Source organism: Ptiloglossa arizonensis, chromosome 12, assembly GCF_051014685.1.
Source record: "Ptiloglossa arizonensis isolate GNS036 chromosome 12, iyPtiAriz1_principal, whole genome shotgun sequence".
NCBI lineage: Eukaryota > Metazoa > Arthropoda > Insecta > Hymenoptera > Colletidae > Ptiloglossa > Ptiloglossa arizonensis.
The window spans coordinates 2,723,031-2,742,266 of NC_135059.1; the positions used below are offsets into that span (position 1 = coordinate 2,723,031).

Genomic DNA, 19,236 nt, shown 5'->3' on the forward strand with positions numbered 1-19,236 from the left:
GTCGAATAAGGGACGCACACACACACACACATACGCTCACACTTGTACGCTCACACAGTCTGTTTGATGTCGCGTTGCGCGCCTCCCTCGGCAAGATAGATTCATTTTCAACGTGCACCGTGCCGAACTATAGGCAAACGTGTACACGCGTCACGGCATTTGGCAATTATCTTGCACCGTACGTATATACACCGTACGTGCATTACGTCCCGAGGTTCCACGCGCGAAAACTCTCGTGCGAGCGATAATCTAGGAACGGTATAAGCGACAAACAGGGACGCAGATGTACTTCCAACGAAGGTCCGAGATAATCGCCACGCGAGCGGCTCCGCGCGTGTTCTTTTCCAGTTTCTTGCGGAATTTCCTCTTTGGCTGCATTAACAGCTGATAAATCCCTACGGATAAAACGGAACGGGAATGCTAATCTGCGCGTTTGATTTACAACTGTCCCCCGATCTCGTTAATCAATTTCTTGCGTGGAGAAAGATTGATTCGTCGGAGACGTGATAATGGACACGGTGAATTAATATTTGATTAATCCTGACGGTTCTTAAACGAAAACACGAGGTCCTCGAATCGAGAAACGATGGAATTTCGACTACGGATGGAAAGTTCGTGGCAGATGGAAAGTTTTGCGTGGATACTCTAGACGCGAAAATAAGAAAGAAAGTTCGAACGAATACTCGATACGAATTTCTTCTCAAGTTACAGCTTGTTTGTTACGAGCAACAGCTTCTACACAGACACGTGTACGTTGTATTTCGAATGTGTACGAATAAGTCGAGTGTTGTACGGATTTGACAGTACTATTCATAGACTCTGTGTATGCTACACTAAAGTCACTTGGAAATTGTTACTCTTTATCTCTATAACGAACGATAACGTACACTGTGCGTACGTTAGTCACAGAATCATCGAATAGCGATCTAATTTTTAGCCAATATTTAAGTCTCTTGTATTGAACCACCGATATCTATTTATTTCCCGGAAATTGGCTCAATTCGTGACGAACATTGAATCGATATTTACGTCGTATGTATCTCATAAATAAAACGGATTATTGCAACATAGAATAAACTTGATCGTCTATTCAAGTGTCCTATCGGGCATATGTTTGTAGGAATTGTTTTTCTTATTTTTATACCTGGAATCCATAGCTATACTTTTCATGTGTCAACAGACATCCTGTATATCGATCAAGAGCGAGGTCTGTCACGTTTGCGTGCGAAAACAAGATCAGAATCGAAAATTTCAATTTAGCGTCATTTAGGTCATAGCTCGTTCGATATCGTGTACGAGCCACGCAAGACTCGTTTCCTCGTCAAAGGAGACGCAACATCAAGCAACGGATGGATACTTAAATGCGCGGTTCCCGCAGAATTCTGAAAATCTCCCTAATTAGCACCTCGCTTCGAGCACGCGCCGCGAAGGATATATTTCTTCCGCGGAGAACGATGAGAAAGAACGGACTGAGAAAAGAGCAAATTAGTACTTAAAGAGCAAATTAGACGTGCGCGAAAAATCGCGAGCAGATTTTCGCGCGTAATCGGGATCTGTCGCGAATTTCTTCCAGAAATCGACGTTTTCGATTTCTAAGACACAGTGTGATATTTCAGCCATCCAGCGGGACAAAATTGTTACACCAAAGAAATATTTAACGTTAACGTTAGCTTTCAGTTTAACATTAGCTTTCAGTTTAACGTTAGCTTTCAGTTTAACGTTAGCTTTCAGTTTAACGTTAGCTTTCAGTTTAATATCGATAATAATATATAATTAGAACACTATTTAACATTTTTACGTATAAGATATAATTCCAGTGTCTCTTTAGTGTATACTTCAAAGTTTTCTAAATCTTTTGTTAAACCAGAGTTTAGATATTTCAATACAACACGAAAACGTTTAATTAATTCAAAATTGACACTAGTTATTCTGCATTTGTAAAAAATGTACGCGCTGTAGTTCCATCGTTGTTGTTTCTTTATTGTTGCTTGGACATGTGTATTAATAGACTTAACTCGCTCTTAAATTTGACTTGAACAAATTTTTTTAACGACACATCGTTTTCGAATTACGATACTGGACTTAGGTAGCTGTACTGAACTATTCGCAAACTATTCTTTCGACGTGAGTAAGAAACCATCACGACTGTTCGTTAGGGACGAATAAGATGTCATAATTTGTCCTTAATCATTTTCCGTGTGCTGAATCATTATGGTTTTAATTTTGAGTACACCAAATTTTAACACGGTATACGATGGTATAATGTACTAAAGACATTTTTGAAAATGCATTTTCTTCTGTTCGAAGAACTTATAACAGAAAGGTTAAAGAAAAGAATGTTAACGGTTCACATTAGTGAATAGTATAAGATAACATCTTATACATCTTAGTATAAGATAATAATAAAAGATTGATACCTTTTGAACGAAATTGTTCGATTAAATATTGCATTAACATTTTTCGAGAGATCTCCTTCCAGTCCTAACAAATGTTTCGGATTATTTTGTGTAATTTTTTTCTTCATCTTTGTAGCAGCGCGTTCCCATTTTGAACAATACACTCTTTTAGTTCGTTAATATTTTTGAATTGCTTTCCACCTGCACAGACACAAATAAATATATCGCCTCGAACAATACTTTCGATGTTATTTAGGTCGAGTGAACGAGCGGCCATTCTAAAACTTTAACTTGGAATAAACAATGATTGCCCCGTTTTCACGGTATGAATAGTGCTATTATTTTCTTGAAAAGTATAGTCCCTGCCTGTTTTATTTAATCGATTATTTATAAATCTAACGTATTACCGTAGAACTTCCGTTATATGAACTAATCGAGGGTCACTACTGTTCGCACAAGAGAATCTTCACATCGTGACACAAGACGAATATAATTTTTTTGTAGATAACTTCGTACATAGAAAAATATTTTATAACAACGAAACATTAACAAAACTGAAGCTTAATAAATATTTATTTATTAATTAATATTTATATTTCGCTTCGTAGAAAGAACGTCCACAGAACGAGTGTTCGCATAACGGATGCCATCGTACTCGCTATTCGTGCAAACTTTATATTTTTGTCCAGTATCGTGATCGACGAACACTGCATTTATTCGGTGGTTATCACGGCTACGTTGCAAAGAATATTTTCACGATGGTTCTACAGGCTCACTCGAACAACTGCAACCCTGAAAGGGCCGATCGGATCCACGCATTCGCGCATATTTCGTGGAAATATCGTGGCCCTTCCGTGGGGTCGTTGTACATTGTAGCCATTAACGAACGATAATATCGGCCGGTCATACTTGCTACAAGCTTTCTCGCTTTCCCATTATCGCGGCATCATCTGCGGGTTGGCAAACTGCAACGAGACCAAATTCGATGCATTAATTATATTCTTTCGAATAATTTAAACGGAGGCCCGTTAAAGCGACGCTGATATATTTTATGAACGTTCGGCTGACCACGAGGGGTTGAAGCGAAATTTATGTTCGCGCTGATGTCGTGCCCGGAGAAAGTTGATTAGCGTCGCTGCGCAAATTAAGCGTGCAGAGTGTCACGAACGCCTCAGCACCTCGAGAACTGATACATCGCTTACATTATTTTAAATTAGCGCCCTTTCTATTTTCATTCGCTTTCGACAGCTTTATTTCGTGCCCCTATTAACGATATTTTACGCGTTTTGCGTTTCTTTTTTTTTTTTTACAATAAACTACAAGAAATTCGGTATTGTGGCTCTCGATACACGACACGAAGGACTTCCTTTGCAATTTTGTTCGTGGTATACAAATTTCTGTAGATACGTATCGTCGTGCGCAATTGGAGAAGTTTATTTCGCGAACGAACGATATTAGCTTTTTAAATAGGTTATGTTTATGTAACGTTGAATAATACTTGGGTCTAATGACTGCGTCGTTATTTTATAATCAAATACAACGAGGCCCCCGGTGAAAACTTGTGGCGCCAGCTGAAGAAAGAATATCTTAAGACATCGCGAACAAGCAAGAAAGTTCGAAGTAGTGAAAGTTGAAGGATGTGGCCAAACAAGAACAGACTCTGCGAATTAATGAACGCAAGTGTACGTTTCACAAGATCGTGTAATATCTGATACGTTTTGCAACATTGTAATTGATCGAAGTAACTTCGTACCAGCATTGTAGGGCACTGTAACCTTCTTTTTTATACTAAAAGGGAAATAGATCTATCTTTTCACAGGTATTTCAATCTACCATGGAAAATTTAATTATAACGTTGTATCTTACTTCTAACGTATGCAATTTATCATTTACGTTTCATTAATGATCCATTAACCTGTTCGTTATCGCGAGTTAATTTTCGAGAATACGCGGACAGTTCGTAAAATAATAACACAATCGTATTACGGTAGTTGTACTTACTGCTGCGTAAATACAGTTTGTTATACAGTTTACGTGAAATTAATCGTCAATTGCTGCGGTAATTATACAAGTATATTACAAACGTAATCGGTTAGCGTCCATTGGGGAGTTTCCGTCGCGACAATTAAAGTTCACTGCTAAAATACACGAAAAGGACACTTTTTTCGCGAGAACTTTAAAACGATAACAACCGATCTGATAATAAGTTTTTCCGCCACTCTGGGCGTTGTGATTTTTTACCGTGGACGATTCGAAAGAGTAGCCCGGAATTGTTGTGTTCTCATCTAGTTTAAAAACCTAGCACTGACAGACCAAGATCAATTTTAGTAGAATAAGTACCGTAACGGTCTCGTTGAAACACGTGGCGCGCGCCATTTTTGAGCCCGAAAATTCCGTTCGATTCTACCGAACAAGAAAAAAAAAAAAATGAAACGAAGAAACCAATTAAAATCGTGTGCTTTAGTAACATTACTCGCAGCCGTGTTACACATTGTAAGTTTCCCGTTCCCGTTGTTCCAAATACTTACCCCTCTTGATGCTGGAACGAATTCGATATTTCATTCAACAACTGGGTCATCCAGCTGTTCAAGAGAGTTTAACGCTCTCTGCCGGAATAAACCGCAGAACCACGTGACGCATTTTCCTAATTAATTAAACATCTGTTTGACGTTGATGCGCCAACTATGGTCTTATTTCGTTCGCGCGTATGCTCCGCGTCATCGGGCGGTTATTTGTATGCTAATAAAACGTCCATTTAAGTAAATATTTACTCGAATAGTCATCGGTGACGATCTGTACCGATGGCTGGAAAAGTTCATGCGGGTCGACGACAGCGAACAAACGTGAGCGCGTAAACCACGGTAACAGAAATTTGTGCCAACTTAAAGCGGCCCGTACGCGCGGAGGATTATTGAAGGTTTACCCGCGGGTTTGGTCGATCATCTCGTTGATCTTTTTGCTATGAAAGACGGTCGATCAAACCTGCGGGCAAATCTGCAGTAAACCTCCAGTGTGTATGGGGCCGCTTAAACTTCAATAGCAAAAAGACCAGCGAGGAAGACGATCGACCAAACCCGCGGGTAAATCCCCAATAAACTTCCCTGTGTATGAGGCTGCTTAGGGGAATGGTCCGTTTAACGCTGCCCCCTCCCCTCCACTACATCTCATTTTCTATGCTAAGGCGCTCGACGGCTGCGCGACATACCTGCGCGTGGAATCATTATGCCTCTGATCGTCCAACGGAGTAGTCTTCTCGGAAGACACGCGGTACGAGTTGCGTGATAGACTATGGAATAAAAAGTGATTCTTTTTATCTGTACGCGGTTCCTCGTAACGAAAGAGCCGCAATAGATTATTTAAATAGGTCGGTTAAATATTAAACTATTGTTTATTAAATGGGTTCGTGTTTTGATCGCGGATTCTGATTCGCGAGCCGATGCGTGTTCTACTCGAACGGTATATACGCAAGAATGAAGCATTATGAATATGTTATCACAGCGTAAAACTGTACTATAGGGAGTTAGATGTTTCGATGATAGGTAATCTACTGTTCGTCCACGAGAAGGAGACTAACGAGCGTTTCCATCTATAGTTTAAGGTCTACTGACTCTGCTAGTATGGTACGTATTGTTGCTATTGGCCGTTGTCGATATTTGTCGACGTTGAATGGCCAGTAGCGACAATGTGCGTGTTGGTAGGAGATCGTAAACTAGGGTGGGGATATAAACACTCGTTAGCTCCCTTCTCGTTATGAGCCAAGAACGGCGATGAAGATCGACAGTGGCTAATAGCGGCAATGCGTGTGATGCTAGTAGACCGTAAACTGGAGTAGGGATATAAACACTCGTTAGCTTCCTTCTTGCTATGGACCAAGGACGAAGATTGACAACGGCCAATAGCGACAATGCGTGTGGTAGTAAGGGATGTAAATACTCGTTGGCCTTATTCTCACGGATAAACATTAATACCACGTACAAAAGGAATGTGGACATCGTCGAGTAATTTTTGTTCAATAGTGGACCTCGAAGCTCGTGAAACGTTCGACTACGATTCCCAATTCCTGATAGACGATATCTTTTCAGTTTCTCACAGTACAAAAATATTCTTATGTCGTAATTAATTAGTTCCGCCGTTAGACGTTTCAGGAGGTACGAACCGTTCCGTTGCACGGTCAGCGGCACAATGATTCTGCGCATTCGTCTCGCGCAGCCACAAGAAGGAGAAGGGGTAGCGGATACTTGCTTCGTACTTGCGGACTAAGACGACGCGTTAGGAAATTCCGACCAATAGGACCCGCGTAACTTTCAAGTCTCATCTTTTCAACCGTGCACTATATCCGGTGTATGGTACAAAGGAAGATACTTTCTGCGGGTAGGCGGGTCGATTCGCGAAGATATTTGACACCGCCTTTGTTACGTTCGTCACCGAGCGATAACCATAAACAATGTCACCTATCGAACGATGTACCGTATTGTCTTAGATACAAGCGCACCTACTTTGCTCCGTTCCTGAGACACAACTACCAAACCGGTTGTACACGGATACGTCACTGGGCCGGGCCGTTGTCGAGGCACGGGTGGAGTCGAGAAGCATTCCTCTTACAGGAGCCATAGACATAATGATTTATCGTACGATGGGATCGTAGGACGAATTGAAACGATAGTCGCATAGCAGCGCCGTACTTACAACCAACATGGCTGCGTCGTACGTCAAAATGTACAACTTTTGTACATTTTAAAATTATCGCTGCAATTGTATCGTCGACAGTTGTACGAATTATCGTAATAAAAAGTTGCTACGTACCTTGTCACTACTCACTCCCTAGCTAGGACACTCTCTGTTTTTAGAATATGCACGGTACAGCGCCATACTTCCAACCAGTATGGCTTTTTCGTACGTCAGATTGTACAAACAACCTCTGTGCATTTTATAATTATCGCTCGATCGTATCGACAGTCATTGTACGAGTAATCGTAATAAAAAAATTGCTATGTACCTTGTCACAACTTACTTCCTTACTGAAGTATTCTCTTCTATTAGAATACGTATAATTTAAACGATTCTGTCCTAAGGAATAAAATGGACATCGTCGATTTCGTTCTACCCATTACAAGGGAATGAAAAAATCATTTTTTTGCTACGTACAAATATTTCAAAAAATATCACAAACTCAATGTTTCTGAAGGTTAAAAATAGAGAAAAAGTTCATACATACATACGTGTGTGTTATTTTCATTTTTTCTTTGTATAGAAAGAATTGTCAAGGGAATTCCTAAATATGGAAGGAAAAAATTGATGAATGCAATTTAAGCGTGTTATTCTGTTCTCGGCTACCAACTACTGTCCTCACTACTGATACTATATATATACCCGCAAATATATATACCTTAATGATGCAAATTGGTCGAGAAGACTCGTACCTTCCGTGCTTCTGTAGTACCAAGAACAGAGTGGTTTGAAGCGAGTGTACTGTCCGTTCACGAAAAGAAGGCAAACGAAAGTTCACACCTCCAGTTTCATTTACAATCTACTATCTCCCCTACCATCGCACATTAGCGACAATGCGCACGGTGGTGGGGGAGCTAGGTCGTGAACGAGAGTGGGGATGCATCGCTCCCTAAGGTCTACTAGCTCCCCCCACTCAACAGCGACAATTGTCGCGATGGTGGGGGAATCACCAGTCCGTGAACCAGAGTGGAGATGTAACACTCGTTTGTCATCTTCTCGCGGACGAACCGTACACGAAAAGCGACAGAACTGACTCTCTTCTCGGCCCTCAGTGAGAGTATCTACCCTCGAACGCGCGCGGACTTTCGTCACGCTCTAGAATCGGGGTAACCGGTAGCGAGCATGATTTAATTAAGGTACGAAGAATGCAGGTCCAAGAAATCCGCGAGGTTCGATGGAAATATCGGAAAATATGGATATTATGCCGGGCTTCGTCACCGTCTATACATTCTGTGCCATTAGCTGGCAGCCGTTACTGCCACCGCATAATAATAACTGACATTCCCAAGATCGCGATGCAAATACCATGGCGATAATTAAACACAGCCGGGGCTGATGAAACGTGGCCGGGAAAAGAAGCGGGTTCGTATGGAGGTTCCGGTCAGGGGAACAGGCGAGGAGTGCTTTGAACCTTTAATCATTACGGACCAGCTCCCGGCGCCCGAGAGCACCGAGTGGTCGCGAAAAAGATAAATTCACCGCCGGGATGAAACTGCCAGCGTGGGTGCGCGCGAATGCGTAATGCCGTGTTTTATAAACCCTTTAATTGCCACGTTCGGACACGTACCATTCCGCGTAACGCAGCGTCTGTTTTATTTATGCAGACGTATCCACTGTCACGTCCCCGGAGGCGTGCGAAATTGCAATGATTAAAATGTACTTGCTCAGCGCCACCGTTCCACGTTCCTCTTTTCTTTCTTGCGTCCTTTCTTCCCTGTTTCATTAACCCGGGCGAGGAACGCTGTACGCGCGCAGATAACGAATAGAGAGACGGCTTTCAGAATTTGTTTAATTAAATTTCTCGCGATAATAAGTTTTATACGCGCGCGTGCGCGGTTTGCTCCTCCTGGCTCCGCTCCCCCGATTTATTATTTGTTCCCCGTCGATTTCACGAGCGTGCGGTGGTCACGGAATTTCAAACGCGGACGGTGGACTTGCCCGGTTCGGTTACTATACCGCTCGGGATGAATGTTCAGGATCTCTGATTAGTAGCTTTGAGAGATGTTGCAGGATAGGAACCGAGGGAAACACTTGGCTTGCCCACGAGGTGAACTTTAGTAGTTAGAAAACTATAATGTACGCGAATTGGAACGCAGAATGTCGGGATTAATCGAAGGTTAACAACATTGAACGTGTTCAGGCTTCATCGAACAAAACATCGAGGGTATAATCTATCGAAGGATGTGGGTGCTTACGTTGGCATCAAATTACATTTAAAGTACATTTTGCAAAGTACGAAGATCGTTTAATTGAAACACAAAATGTATGTTTTAATTTGTAGGTTATTCTTAATATCGTAGTACGTCGTTGATTATGAAAATTACGAATAGATTTGCTAGTGATATACACCATTGTTCAACAGTTTCTGAATCCTTGACCGAAATGCTATCGATCTTTGAACTGTTGTTACTTTGGGAAAAATAATCGTACGATAATCTTCATGGGGTCGATTTAAACATTGAACCCTCTATTTTCGTGTCCTTAAGGTGAATTCTATTTAAAGTCTTCTTACATCAGGAAGCAATTGAAAAAGTGAAGATTGTTTCCTCAAAATAGTACGTATACCAATTTTTTTCGGAATCATTATAAAGAGAAGATTTTGATCTCCAAATTCGCGGTGATCTTAAGATCTTAAATATGTGAAAAGTTTTGTAAACAATTGGAAACGGTTTGAAGTTTTTCTATTTTTTTTTTTGAGAAAATTATTTTTACTTTTTCAATTATTTCCTAGTGTAAGAGCATTTTTAGGAGAATTTAACTTAAGGACACGAAAGTAGGGAAATTTAACCTTAAAATGACTCCACGATGATTATTCTACGAGTATTTTTCACAAAGTTATAGCAGTTCAAAGATTTGTAGGCATTTACGTGTCTCGTTCAAATTCAAAAATCGTTGAGCGGTACTGAACGTATCATATCGGTTTGAATTTTTGAAAATGTACGTTTTTCAAACTTTTTTAGTCACCGATCATTTTTTATCTCGCGATATATCTACGAAATGCATAGATTCATTTGTAGGCATTTAGATTTTGAATCGAATAACATACAATCAATGTTAAAATGCGTTTTAATTTCGATAAAGTGTACTAAAATGAACAACCGTAAGCGAAAAATCGATTTATTTTATTTTATTTTTTAATTTATTTCTTCTTTCCAATTTTTCACGGTATATTCGTTCACATTGTAGCGAACACGGTTTGAGAAACACTGCTGCAATGCTTGTATGACAGTTTCAAAGCTGTGCCAGATATTTTAAAGCTGATTTGCGAAGGTTTATCAAAAGATCAATTTTATCGCGAGATAAACGGAAATGTGTATGAAAGGAAACACATGAAATAGTAAGGCCACTATTGGTACATCCTGCCCGAGTGTTTATACAACGGCTTAAAAATTGTTGAAATAGCTTCCTATATTGGAAGAACACTTTTTAACGAAGGTTTCTGATAGGTATTAAAGATTATAAAAGTAACGGGACTTACAACGAGGCCAGAAGCACAACATTTTGCAAAGTACGAGGATCAGAAGCGCCTTGATGTTGCGAAGAGACGTCACTTTAACGCTTCAAAGGAGGTAAAAACTATCCGCCCTGAAGCCAAATCGCAACAAATAAACTTTCTTTTTGCAACACGGGGGTTTATGATCCAGCCCCGGAACAGCCAAAGTAGTAAAATTTTTTAAAAAGAATTGTTTCGAAACTTTCGATGCAATTTTCTTAAAACGATAACTTACAAACCTTCTCGAGAATTACTCGATCGATTAATTTTTAACTTTGAGTATATCTTCGATGTATTTGCATTCAGAGTGCGCGTATATATTATTTTGTCAATATTTTCACTTCAAACCGATGCCATTTTGTCAGTTTTTAATATGCTGCGTACTTGGAATTCCCGGATATACTCTTAATAAATAAATTTCTAGTCGAATGTTCGATTCGGACGATTTTGTAACGAGAAAATTTGCACGTCGAAAATACCTGTTTTTCATATTGGCAGTATTCAAAGTGAATAATTTTAAAAAATATTTCGTATTCCGGTGCGTATTGTTTACTTATTAGAAATATGAGAGATACGGATGTAAAGTTTGAATCCGGTCAAATTCCCAGTTATTTGAAAAAGGATTTAAAATAAGCCCTATTTCCTCGGACTCTGAAAATAACAGACCCCTTGACTCTTCCATTTCCATTGTAGCTACACGTCAACGTATTTAGATATATACAAGAAAATATTACGGTCACCTATGCTTTCAAATCCGTAAATATGTATTAATTCTTTCGGTTTCGTATAAATAGTGTTATCGTATACATTAATAGAAATTTAAATACTTCTTGGAAGAATGAAATATATCAAATACAATACAACTGAAACTATAGCATCCTTTAAATATTTCAAGAAGATTTACAACGAGGCAATTAAAATATTCATCCAAAAATTTCGATGCAAATTCTTGTTCACGTTCCCGTTAAAAATAATACGGGACAAAATCCTGGTAAAATATCCTGTGTCGTGGACACCGAAAAATGCTGCTTTTCCTTTCAATTTTTGAACAATTCGAAAAAGATGGTATCGACTCGAATCGATTCGAGTCTCTTCGGAACGAACATCGTCGTTAGTATCACTCGTTCCTGATCAATGCGGGCGTACCTTGACGAGATTAGCGCGAAACTTGCACTTTGGCTTTGTATCGCGACAGGGAGGATGCAGGCGTTACGTTCGAAGACAGGCTGCCACAATAGTTTGCAACGTTATACATATAATTAATTCCCCGTTGTTCCAGTCGGCGCCATGTACGTGTGCATGCTGTACGCCATCCTGTTCCTGAAGCTATGGTCGTACGTGCAGGTGAACATGTGGTGTCGGCTGTGCAGTCGAAGAATGACAACGAGCCAGGGTAGAATGCGACGGCAATCTCTATCGTACAACAATCTCCACTGTAAGTAGACAATGCGAGCGTGTAACACTATCCATCCGTATGTGTGTGTGTGTATGCGTCTGTGGATGTTTCCAATTGCCTTCCTATTCGGTTGTATTTCCCGTTCCGCGTCCGCGGACACACTTCGTATCAGTTTATCGTCGCATAATAACGCGCGGGGAACGCGTTCATTTCGATCGGGATGACGTCAATTTATCGCTGCGAAATGCACGGGAAAACGTTATTTTCCAATGCATATAACGAGCGCTCGAGTATTTTCGTGACACGTATTACGCATTCCCTTTACATCGTTTCGTGCTTCGGCGCAGCGTCCTTTAATTTAGGGCGAATTCTGAAAAACGTTATCCAGGCTCGGTCGCGCGATATTTTCGGCCGCCCCCGTTTCTATGACGTCACACCACGTTGCATCCCGCGAAATGCTTTTGTCGAATTTTTGTTGCCGAATAGCCGTATCCGCGCACCGTATTTAACAACCAAAGAGTCACCTACCGTGTTTCCAGTTGGACGAAAATCGATCGAAATTCACCCATCGAAGAATTATTATCACTTATCAAGGAACACAAGTAGCGCAGCGTGGGATAATTTATTTATCGGATACGACGCGTACACCACGTTTAATATTATACGGATGAATGGTTGTACGGATGATGATTAAAATGGTTGCGTTGAGGATTGCGAGAAAGTGGAAGAATGAGAGAGTGTTTGGAAATTTTGCTCTAAGTTCAGGGATGTCATTTTTTTCGAACGTCGATTCGATTATATTCCAAGACGAGTAATGTAACTTTATCGAATGTCAATATAAAGGGTACTTACAGGTTGAACTATGAATTTACAAAATTGTAGGATAAAATTTCTATTTTTGCAAACGCTGTGGCCAATCGCGTAGAACCATTGTGGACTACCGGAAATTTTATTTAAAGTCCATATTGCTTGAAATGAAACAATATTTTTACCGAAAAATTGTTCCTACGCAAGGTGATATTTAGAAATTTTGTTTGAAGGCGAGTAATAGGTTGCTCGATAAGTTTTGTCGTTCGATAAGAAATTACACTATTAAGTTCGTTTTATTTTTCTAAAAGTGGTACCCCTGTTTGATGAACATGTGTGAAGTTTCATATAGATCTGACGACTCATTCGTATATTTACAGTAGTAAATATTTACAATAGGTTGTTCAATAGATTTTATTGATAATACAACTCAGCATAGTAATGCAACTTTATCGAATGTCAACCTAAAGTATACACACTGAACTACAAATCTACAAAATTTCAAGATAGATTGTGAAACCTTCCAAACAACCGGAGGTTTAACTTAACGACCAAACTTGAAAAAGAAAAACATTCTTTTCTCCCCCGGAAAAATCGTTCACCTTGCAAGTCGAAAGAAAATAATAAGAAAATCAAAATGGAAACGTGGTAATCTCCGAGTTATTTTTCCTAAAATACTCTGAACGAAGTCGATCCAATTTCACGTTCCTTTTATTTTCGCGCGGGATCCTTCGAATCGCTAACAATTACCCGAAAAGGTAGGTACCGTAACGGAACAAAGGAATCGGAGATTCCTCGAAATTCGGTTTCGATTCAATCACGAGGGCACGAGGAAGATAAGTGTTTAATAAATGTATTGACAGTGTACAGTTCTTGTACAAGTAGTACAAGAAAACTTACGGTAAATATTCGTCACGCATGGTGTACTTTGACACGCATGTACTCGCTCGCAGTGTACACACGTCCTTTGGGCCGGTAATCCACTTGCTTGTGTCCGAGGTGTTTGTTCGCTTCTGAAGGCGCATACACACTGTCGTGGCTGGCCACGACGCGTGTGCATACTCCTCAGTCCACTCCAGTTTCCTGGCGCTGAACGTGGCTGGAGTAGAAGAGGCGAATAATTTCCAGCCAATTTAAACTCCCGATCAGCCTCGCCTCTGTTTCCGGATATCGGGCGCTCGGAGATGCCGGTGTATCGATTATTCAGACCTGGTGAAGTCAAATTATACGAGCGACCTTTCTCCAATAAACTCACCGCATTGAATATTAACCCTTCCGGTCTGTCGTCCCCCTCCCCCCACCCCTCTCCCTCGTTCGAGAAACATGTAGCGTAGCGGAGGACCGCATGTATCATTCTGACGCGTTATGGCCCTCTTTCGTGCAGTGGAAATCTGTTATATAACACTTCTGGTTCCTCGGAGCCCGCTTTAAAGGAGCCTCGAGGGGTCGTAGAAGTACTTGAGGAAGGATCAATCAGGGAATATGACTTCCCTCCGACGTTACGAGCATAAATACTTCATGCTCTTAAAGTCGCGTGTCCCGTGAATTTTTACTTAAAGGGAATCCTTCGACGGAGCGAACAGATGAATGGCCGCATCGGTTGGGAATTATTTACGGAAATTTACGATTATGAAACTTTACGAATGCTTTCAGAGAATAGAGTAATTTCTGTCTCGAATCACGCGGAGCTTACGATCGTTGAGGTAAACAGATTTAATGTACGAAAAGTAAGAGGTTTGTAATGATCGTGTCTTGAGAATTAAGAGCAAAATGTGTGTGTAAATAGCGAAGGGTATTTTGGGTGCTTATTTTAGGAATATTTACAGATAATCAAGAATGTATTAGATTCTATTCATTATGGTCTATGTAATATGGAAAATTGAACATTTGGGGTTCTTTTTAAATTCGCGTGAGCTCGCGAAAAATAAAAGGTTCAAGCTTTTGCATCTCGACCATCGGAGCTGAACTGTAGCTGAAGACATTGATGAGACGAAAGAATTCTATTAACCCTTTGACCACGAAAGACGTATTATGTGCGCCCTTTAAGACTAGATAGTAATTTAGGAAAAACGTGCTTCCAGGTTCTTTAAAAGTTGGCAGCCCTTTACGGAGCTTTTATACGCTGCTGATCAAAAATTTGGGTTATCTTTCGCTCTTTATAGAAATAACGTTTTCTATGAAAAAATATTTTATCTTACATTTATTCTACGTAAAGAAACTATTAATTGACACTTTTTCTATAGAGTCAACCGTTTAGCAGTTATTCCAAACGACACTTATCGATGGACAGTCTATTTGTTTCGTTGCAAATTTTATTTTTCCATGTTAAAAGCACGTTACTTGGTTATAGTATAAAATAAAAATCGTAATTTGTAAATATCTGTTAGAAAAACACGAACAGTTTACGAACTGTTCATTCTTGAGAATTCTCCTAACGAACGATTATTTAGTTGTTTTATCTTCGATAACAATTTTCCCTTAGTAAGCAGCAGTGTATATTTCTAAAATTTTACGCGTGTAAAATTCGTAAAGACAAAACGTTTAAACACAAACAGCCAATTGTGTTTGAATTTGATACATAATTATATACTTTTCGTCTCAAATTACACTCACGTACAAAAGTATATACGCTCGTCGAGGTTCACGATCGTGCACGAAGTATACGCCCGTACATTACATTCTATATACTAAATTTATCGTTTCACTTTGCTCGTAAGATGTCATTTTCAACACAGAAAATGTGGCAACACTGAAATGCCCGAAACATTTGAAACATTTCGCTAGCGGCAGAACGTTCCATAATCCAACGTAGAATAGTAACTGTCTCGTTCCATACATTGCGAGCGCTTTTAGTTTCGAGCGCGCCGTAGTTAAAGGGTTAAAATATAAGCTTTGAGCGTTAAATTGATACATGGAACGATTCAATTGAGATTTGAATTTTGTAAGTTACCTCGTTTCGTGTACCTACATATTTTTTCACTTGTGTCGTTTGTCCTATTTTCTTTCTTTCGACAAAGGATCTTATCGCTCACATTTGTACTATTATATATTGTTCGCGATATATGAGACCAATTGTTATCAAACACGAGCGACAAAAATTACGGTCGAAACGTTTGGAATAAATAAATTTGAATTCGACTTATTTTAACTATGTACCTACATACGTATAATTGTTGAATTCGATTAAAATATATTTTGAAAAATACTTTCTCAACAATTTTTCACAACGACCAAGAATTCTTTCGGTTGAGTTCAAATATTATTGTACTTCATTTTTAGTTGAAATTCAGATCACTATTGAAACGTTTAAAACGAAAAATTTAAACTCAGCTCGTTTTCGATTGTTAATTTTAATTAATATATATTTCGACAAAAATTGTCACGACACCCACAGTTGCTTTCACGAAGTTCGATTTTGATTCGACTTAATTTTTAATCGAAATCATGTTATAGCTGACAGTAAATGCAGAGCTCGATGCTTCACAATTTTACATTTCGGAGCTTCCGGTAGGAAAATATAATTTATCTACGAGGAAGGAGAGAATACATGAGAGATCAGCGAACCCATTGAGTTATATGCTTTATCCGAGTAGATTGGAATTAGGAATATTTGAGAAACCCTGCTCGAGATAGTTCAATCGATAGAGCAGTTATTCAGCATAATACAACACCGTATTATATTACGTTCATTTTGCCGTGATTATCCTTTGACGGTTCCATATGTGACTCGTACGTACAAAGTCCAATGTTGTGGTCCAACCGCACCTGGAAAGCATATCGAAGTTTCGATTTAAGTTATCTCTGAATTATGTTTCATTTTTTACATCTTCGTACTACTGTTCATATTCTGTCAATACCATTCAATCTACTAATTTCCTTTACTTTCTCCATGCTCTGAAATCTAATATATAGTTTGAAAAGGATCACGAATATTGGAAGTGTTTGTCAATGTTTTCTTATCTTTATTTTAATACTCGCTAGTAATTACGACCGAAAGGAAAGTAGACATTTTCGGAAAACATAATTAATCAATCGAATACTAAACAGAACAATGTTTCAGCGATAGAAGATTAATTTTAGAAAATATTTTCTATTATTATTCTTATTAACTACTTCACAATTTCGAAATATCTTATTTTCTACCTGTAGCATTGCTCCAAAGTAACTCGGACTTACCCTACAGTCCGCTGCGCGGGACAGACGAACCGCAAAGGGTTAAATGATTCAGTTTGCTTATATTCAACCGTAATATAATTCTATGTACTTAATTCTAAGTCCATCGGGCGGAGCAATTCGCGACGCATTCCATCTACACCGGGAAAATTAAAGCCCCGAGGGAGGTGTGACGAGCGTTTGAAACATAAACGACGAAATGGAACTAACCGGGACTGTAAAAACTGTGCAGTCACTTCGAGTGCACCGCTTTGTTTCGAAGTTGCTCGCGTTGTATAAGATTATTGAAGGATTTCGGTATGATTTCCCTTGTGAAATATAGTCGACGGATTGGTCGTGGACCGGCGTTGATCAATTTGCAGCGCGAGTAGTTCAAACAAGATTGGAAAGGAAGTCTTCGTGGAAATTCGAACTCTATTTATTTGACCGCGATTACAATTTGTTTATCGGCGATGTAGTCGAAAGAAGCTTTCAAAAACTACCTTATTTTCTGATCCCCTGACCAGTTCTGACCCCTCGATATCTAGAGAAACTTAGAGGTTTGACGATAGTTTGTAGCAATGTTTTCCAACCTTCTTCGATCGACAACGTACTTTGAATTTGATAAGATTCCTGACGGCGAGCAACAATGTTTAAAATAGGAAAGTTTAAAATTGTCACGATCGTAATACACTTTCGTGTACATACGCTTCTGATTCTTACAAAAGAAATAATCGTATCAGACGTAATGAAGGCAAGTATACGTAAAAATAGTTATTTATTCGTTTAAAGAAAATTATCAAAAATATTATCAAATTCTATAAGTATAAAATATTTCCACGAAGAAAGACTTTTGTTACGTTTATTTCAATAATTCGAAATCAGATTAAATATTTCCCTCGAGAGACAATATTAAGAACGGTTTAAAGAAAGCAAACTTCTTGACAAATAAATAATATACATTTCCAAATAATGCGATGGAAATGAAAAAAAAGAAGGAAAAACGTAACGTAACGCACTTGTATAGTTTTCCGTTGCGTTTAAAATAAAATACAAAAATATATCATTCCCTCGTTTCTTAAATACCCTAATTATCATTAAATACCATCAATTACAATTATTATCGTTGCGTTTAAAATAAAATACAAAAATATGTCATTCCCTCGTTTCTTAAATACCATAATTATCGACGATGTATGTATTCGACGGGAAGAAAAAAAAGCAGATTAATTTCCAAACACAATGAATTCTAACCGTTGATAATCGAGCAATTGAAATAATAAATTCATAGCAGCTCGGAATCAACCTTTTAGGTAGTTGAACCGTAAAGTGTTCCATCGCGACCCTTTTGTGTCACGATTTCGCGCTCGTTGGCGATCAGGAGTCGCCTACTTTGCAAAACACCACCGGGTGCATAGACGCGAGCAGGGTGAGTCGCATAGTTGGCGTGGCTGTTTGCAAATTCGGTTCGAGTCCATTTCGTCGTATCAGAGGCGCAACTCCTACCCCCCCTGTTCCCCTCCCGTTCCCCACTCCACCATGCCGGTCCCTCCCGTCGTTTCCTGAGTTCTTGTTCGCGGCTGTGGCTCGTTAATCAATGCCAAGATAATGCGGGAGGAAGACATAATGGGGTATGCATGCGAATGGTGCATCGCGGGGCTGATACCTTTCCCCGGAAGTCCATGGAGCAGATGTTGAGGGATGGTCGAACCGGTAAGTATCGCGAAACGGGATAATGTAGTCGTTCGAACGTTCGGGTTCGCCAGTTCTCATTGACCGAAACGTGCCACGGTTACCAGCGTCCTTGAATACACAATTTGTTCCTCGGTCGGCAGGAAGACAAAGAGATCAGTGGGTGGAGCGAACGTCAGTCTGCGAAGAATAATTGAATGATTGTTAATTCCGTGCTCGACCGATCCGTTCGGAGCGCTCTTCGATCGTGCAGCAACACCGTGACGAAGTATAAAAAGCGCGACGCGGCTGGGGTGGGGGGTAATATGATTATCGAAATTCGATGGGACGCCTCGGTTGCGGCGCGGGAATGCACGCTCGCTCGCTCGCGCACCAACGATCGATCGTCGATGATCGATTCGGTCGATCGACGAGTGTGCCCGGCCGCTAGTCGTTTACCCGGTTCGTAGCCCCGACCAGCGTGTATAATCCTCTCCGTACCGTTATACCGTGTAATTTTCGTCCTCGTGTCTCCATCGAGGCATGCGGTATTATTGCGTCTCATTTAATGACGACGTTGACTTTTCTCGGGC

The 19,236-nt window shown here is 39.9% G+C and overlaps 1 protein-coding gene and 1 long non-coding RNA gene across 4 annotated transcripts in view; both read left to right on the top strand.

Moving 5' to 3' along the window:
* The window catches only part of Mdy (diacylglycerol O-acyltransferase), a 243,134-nt gene that overhangs the window by 155,232 nt on the left and 68,666 nt on the right, over positions 1 to 19,236 (top strand). For 2 of the 3 annotated variants that reach the window (XR_012993772.1, XM_076324416.1), the window contains exon 6: positions 11,897 to 12,052. The exons of the other annotated variant lie outside the window; for it this stretch is intronic. Coding sequence is in view for 1 of the 2 variants with exons in the window: in XM_076324416.1 (XP_076180531.1) it covers positions 11,897 to 12,052 (156 nt within the window). In the remaining variant the exon portion in view is untranslated. The remainder of the gene's footprint in view (positions 1 to 11,896; positions 12,053 to 19,236) is intronic. 3 annotated transcript variants of the gene reach the window in all.
* On the top strand, positions 3,956 to 7,202 carry LOC143153350 (uncharacterized). Its single transcript, XR_012993776.1, has 2 exons — positions 3,956 to 4,078; positions 6,877 to 7,202. It is a non-coding gene; the product is annotated as an uncharacterized LOC143153350 (long non-coding RNA).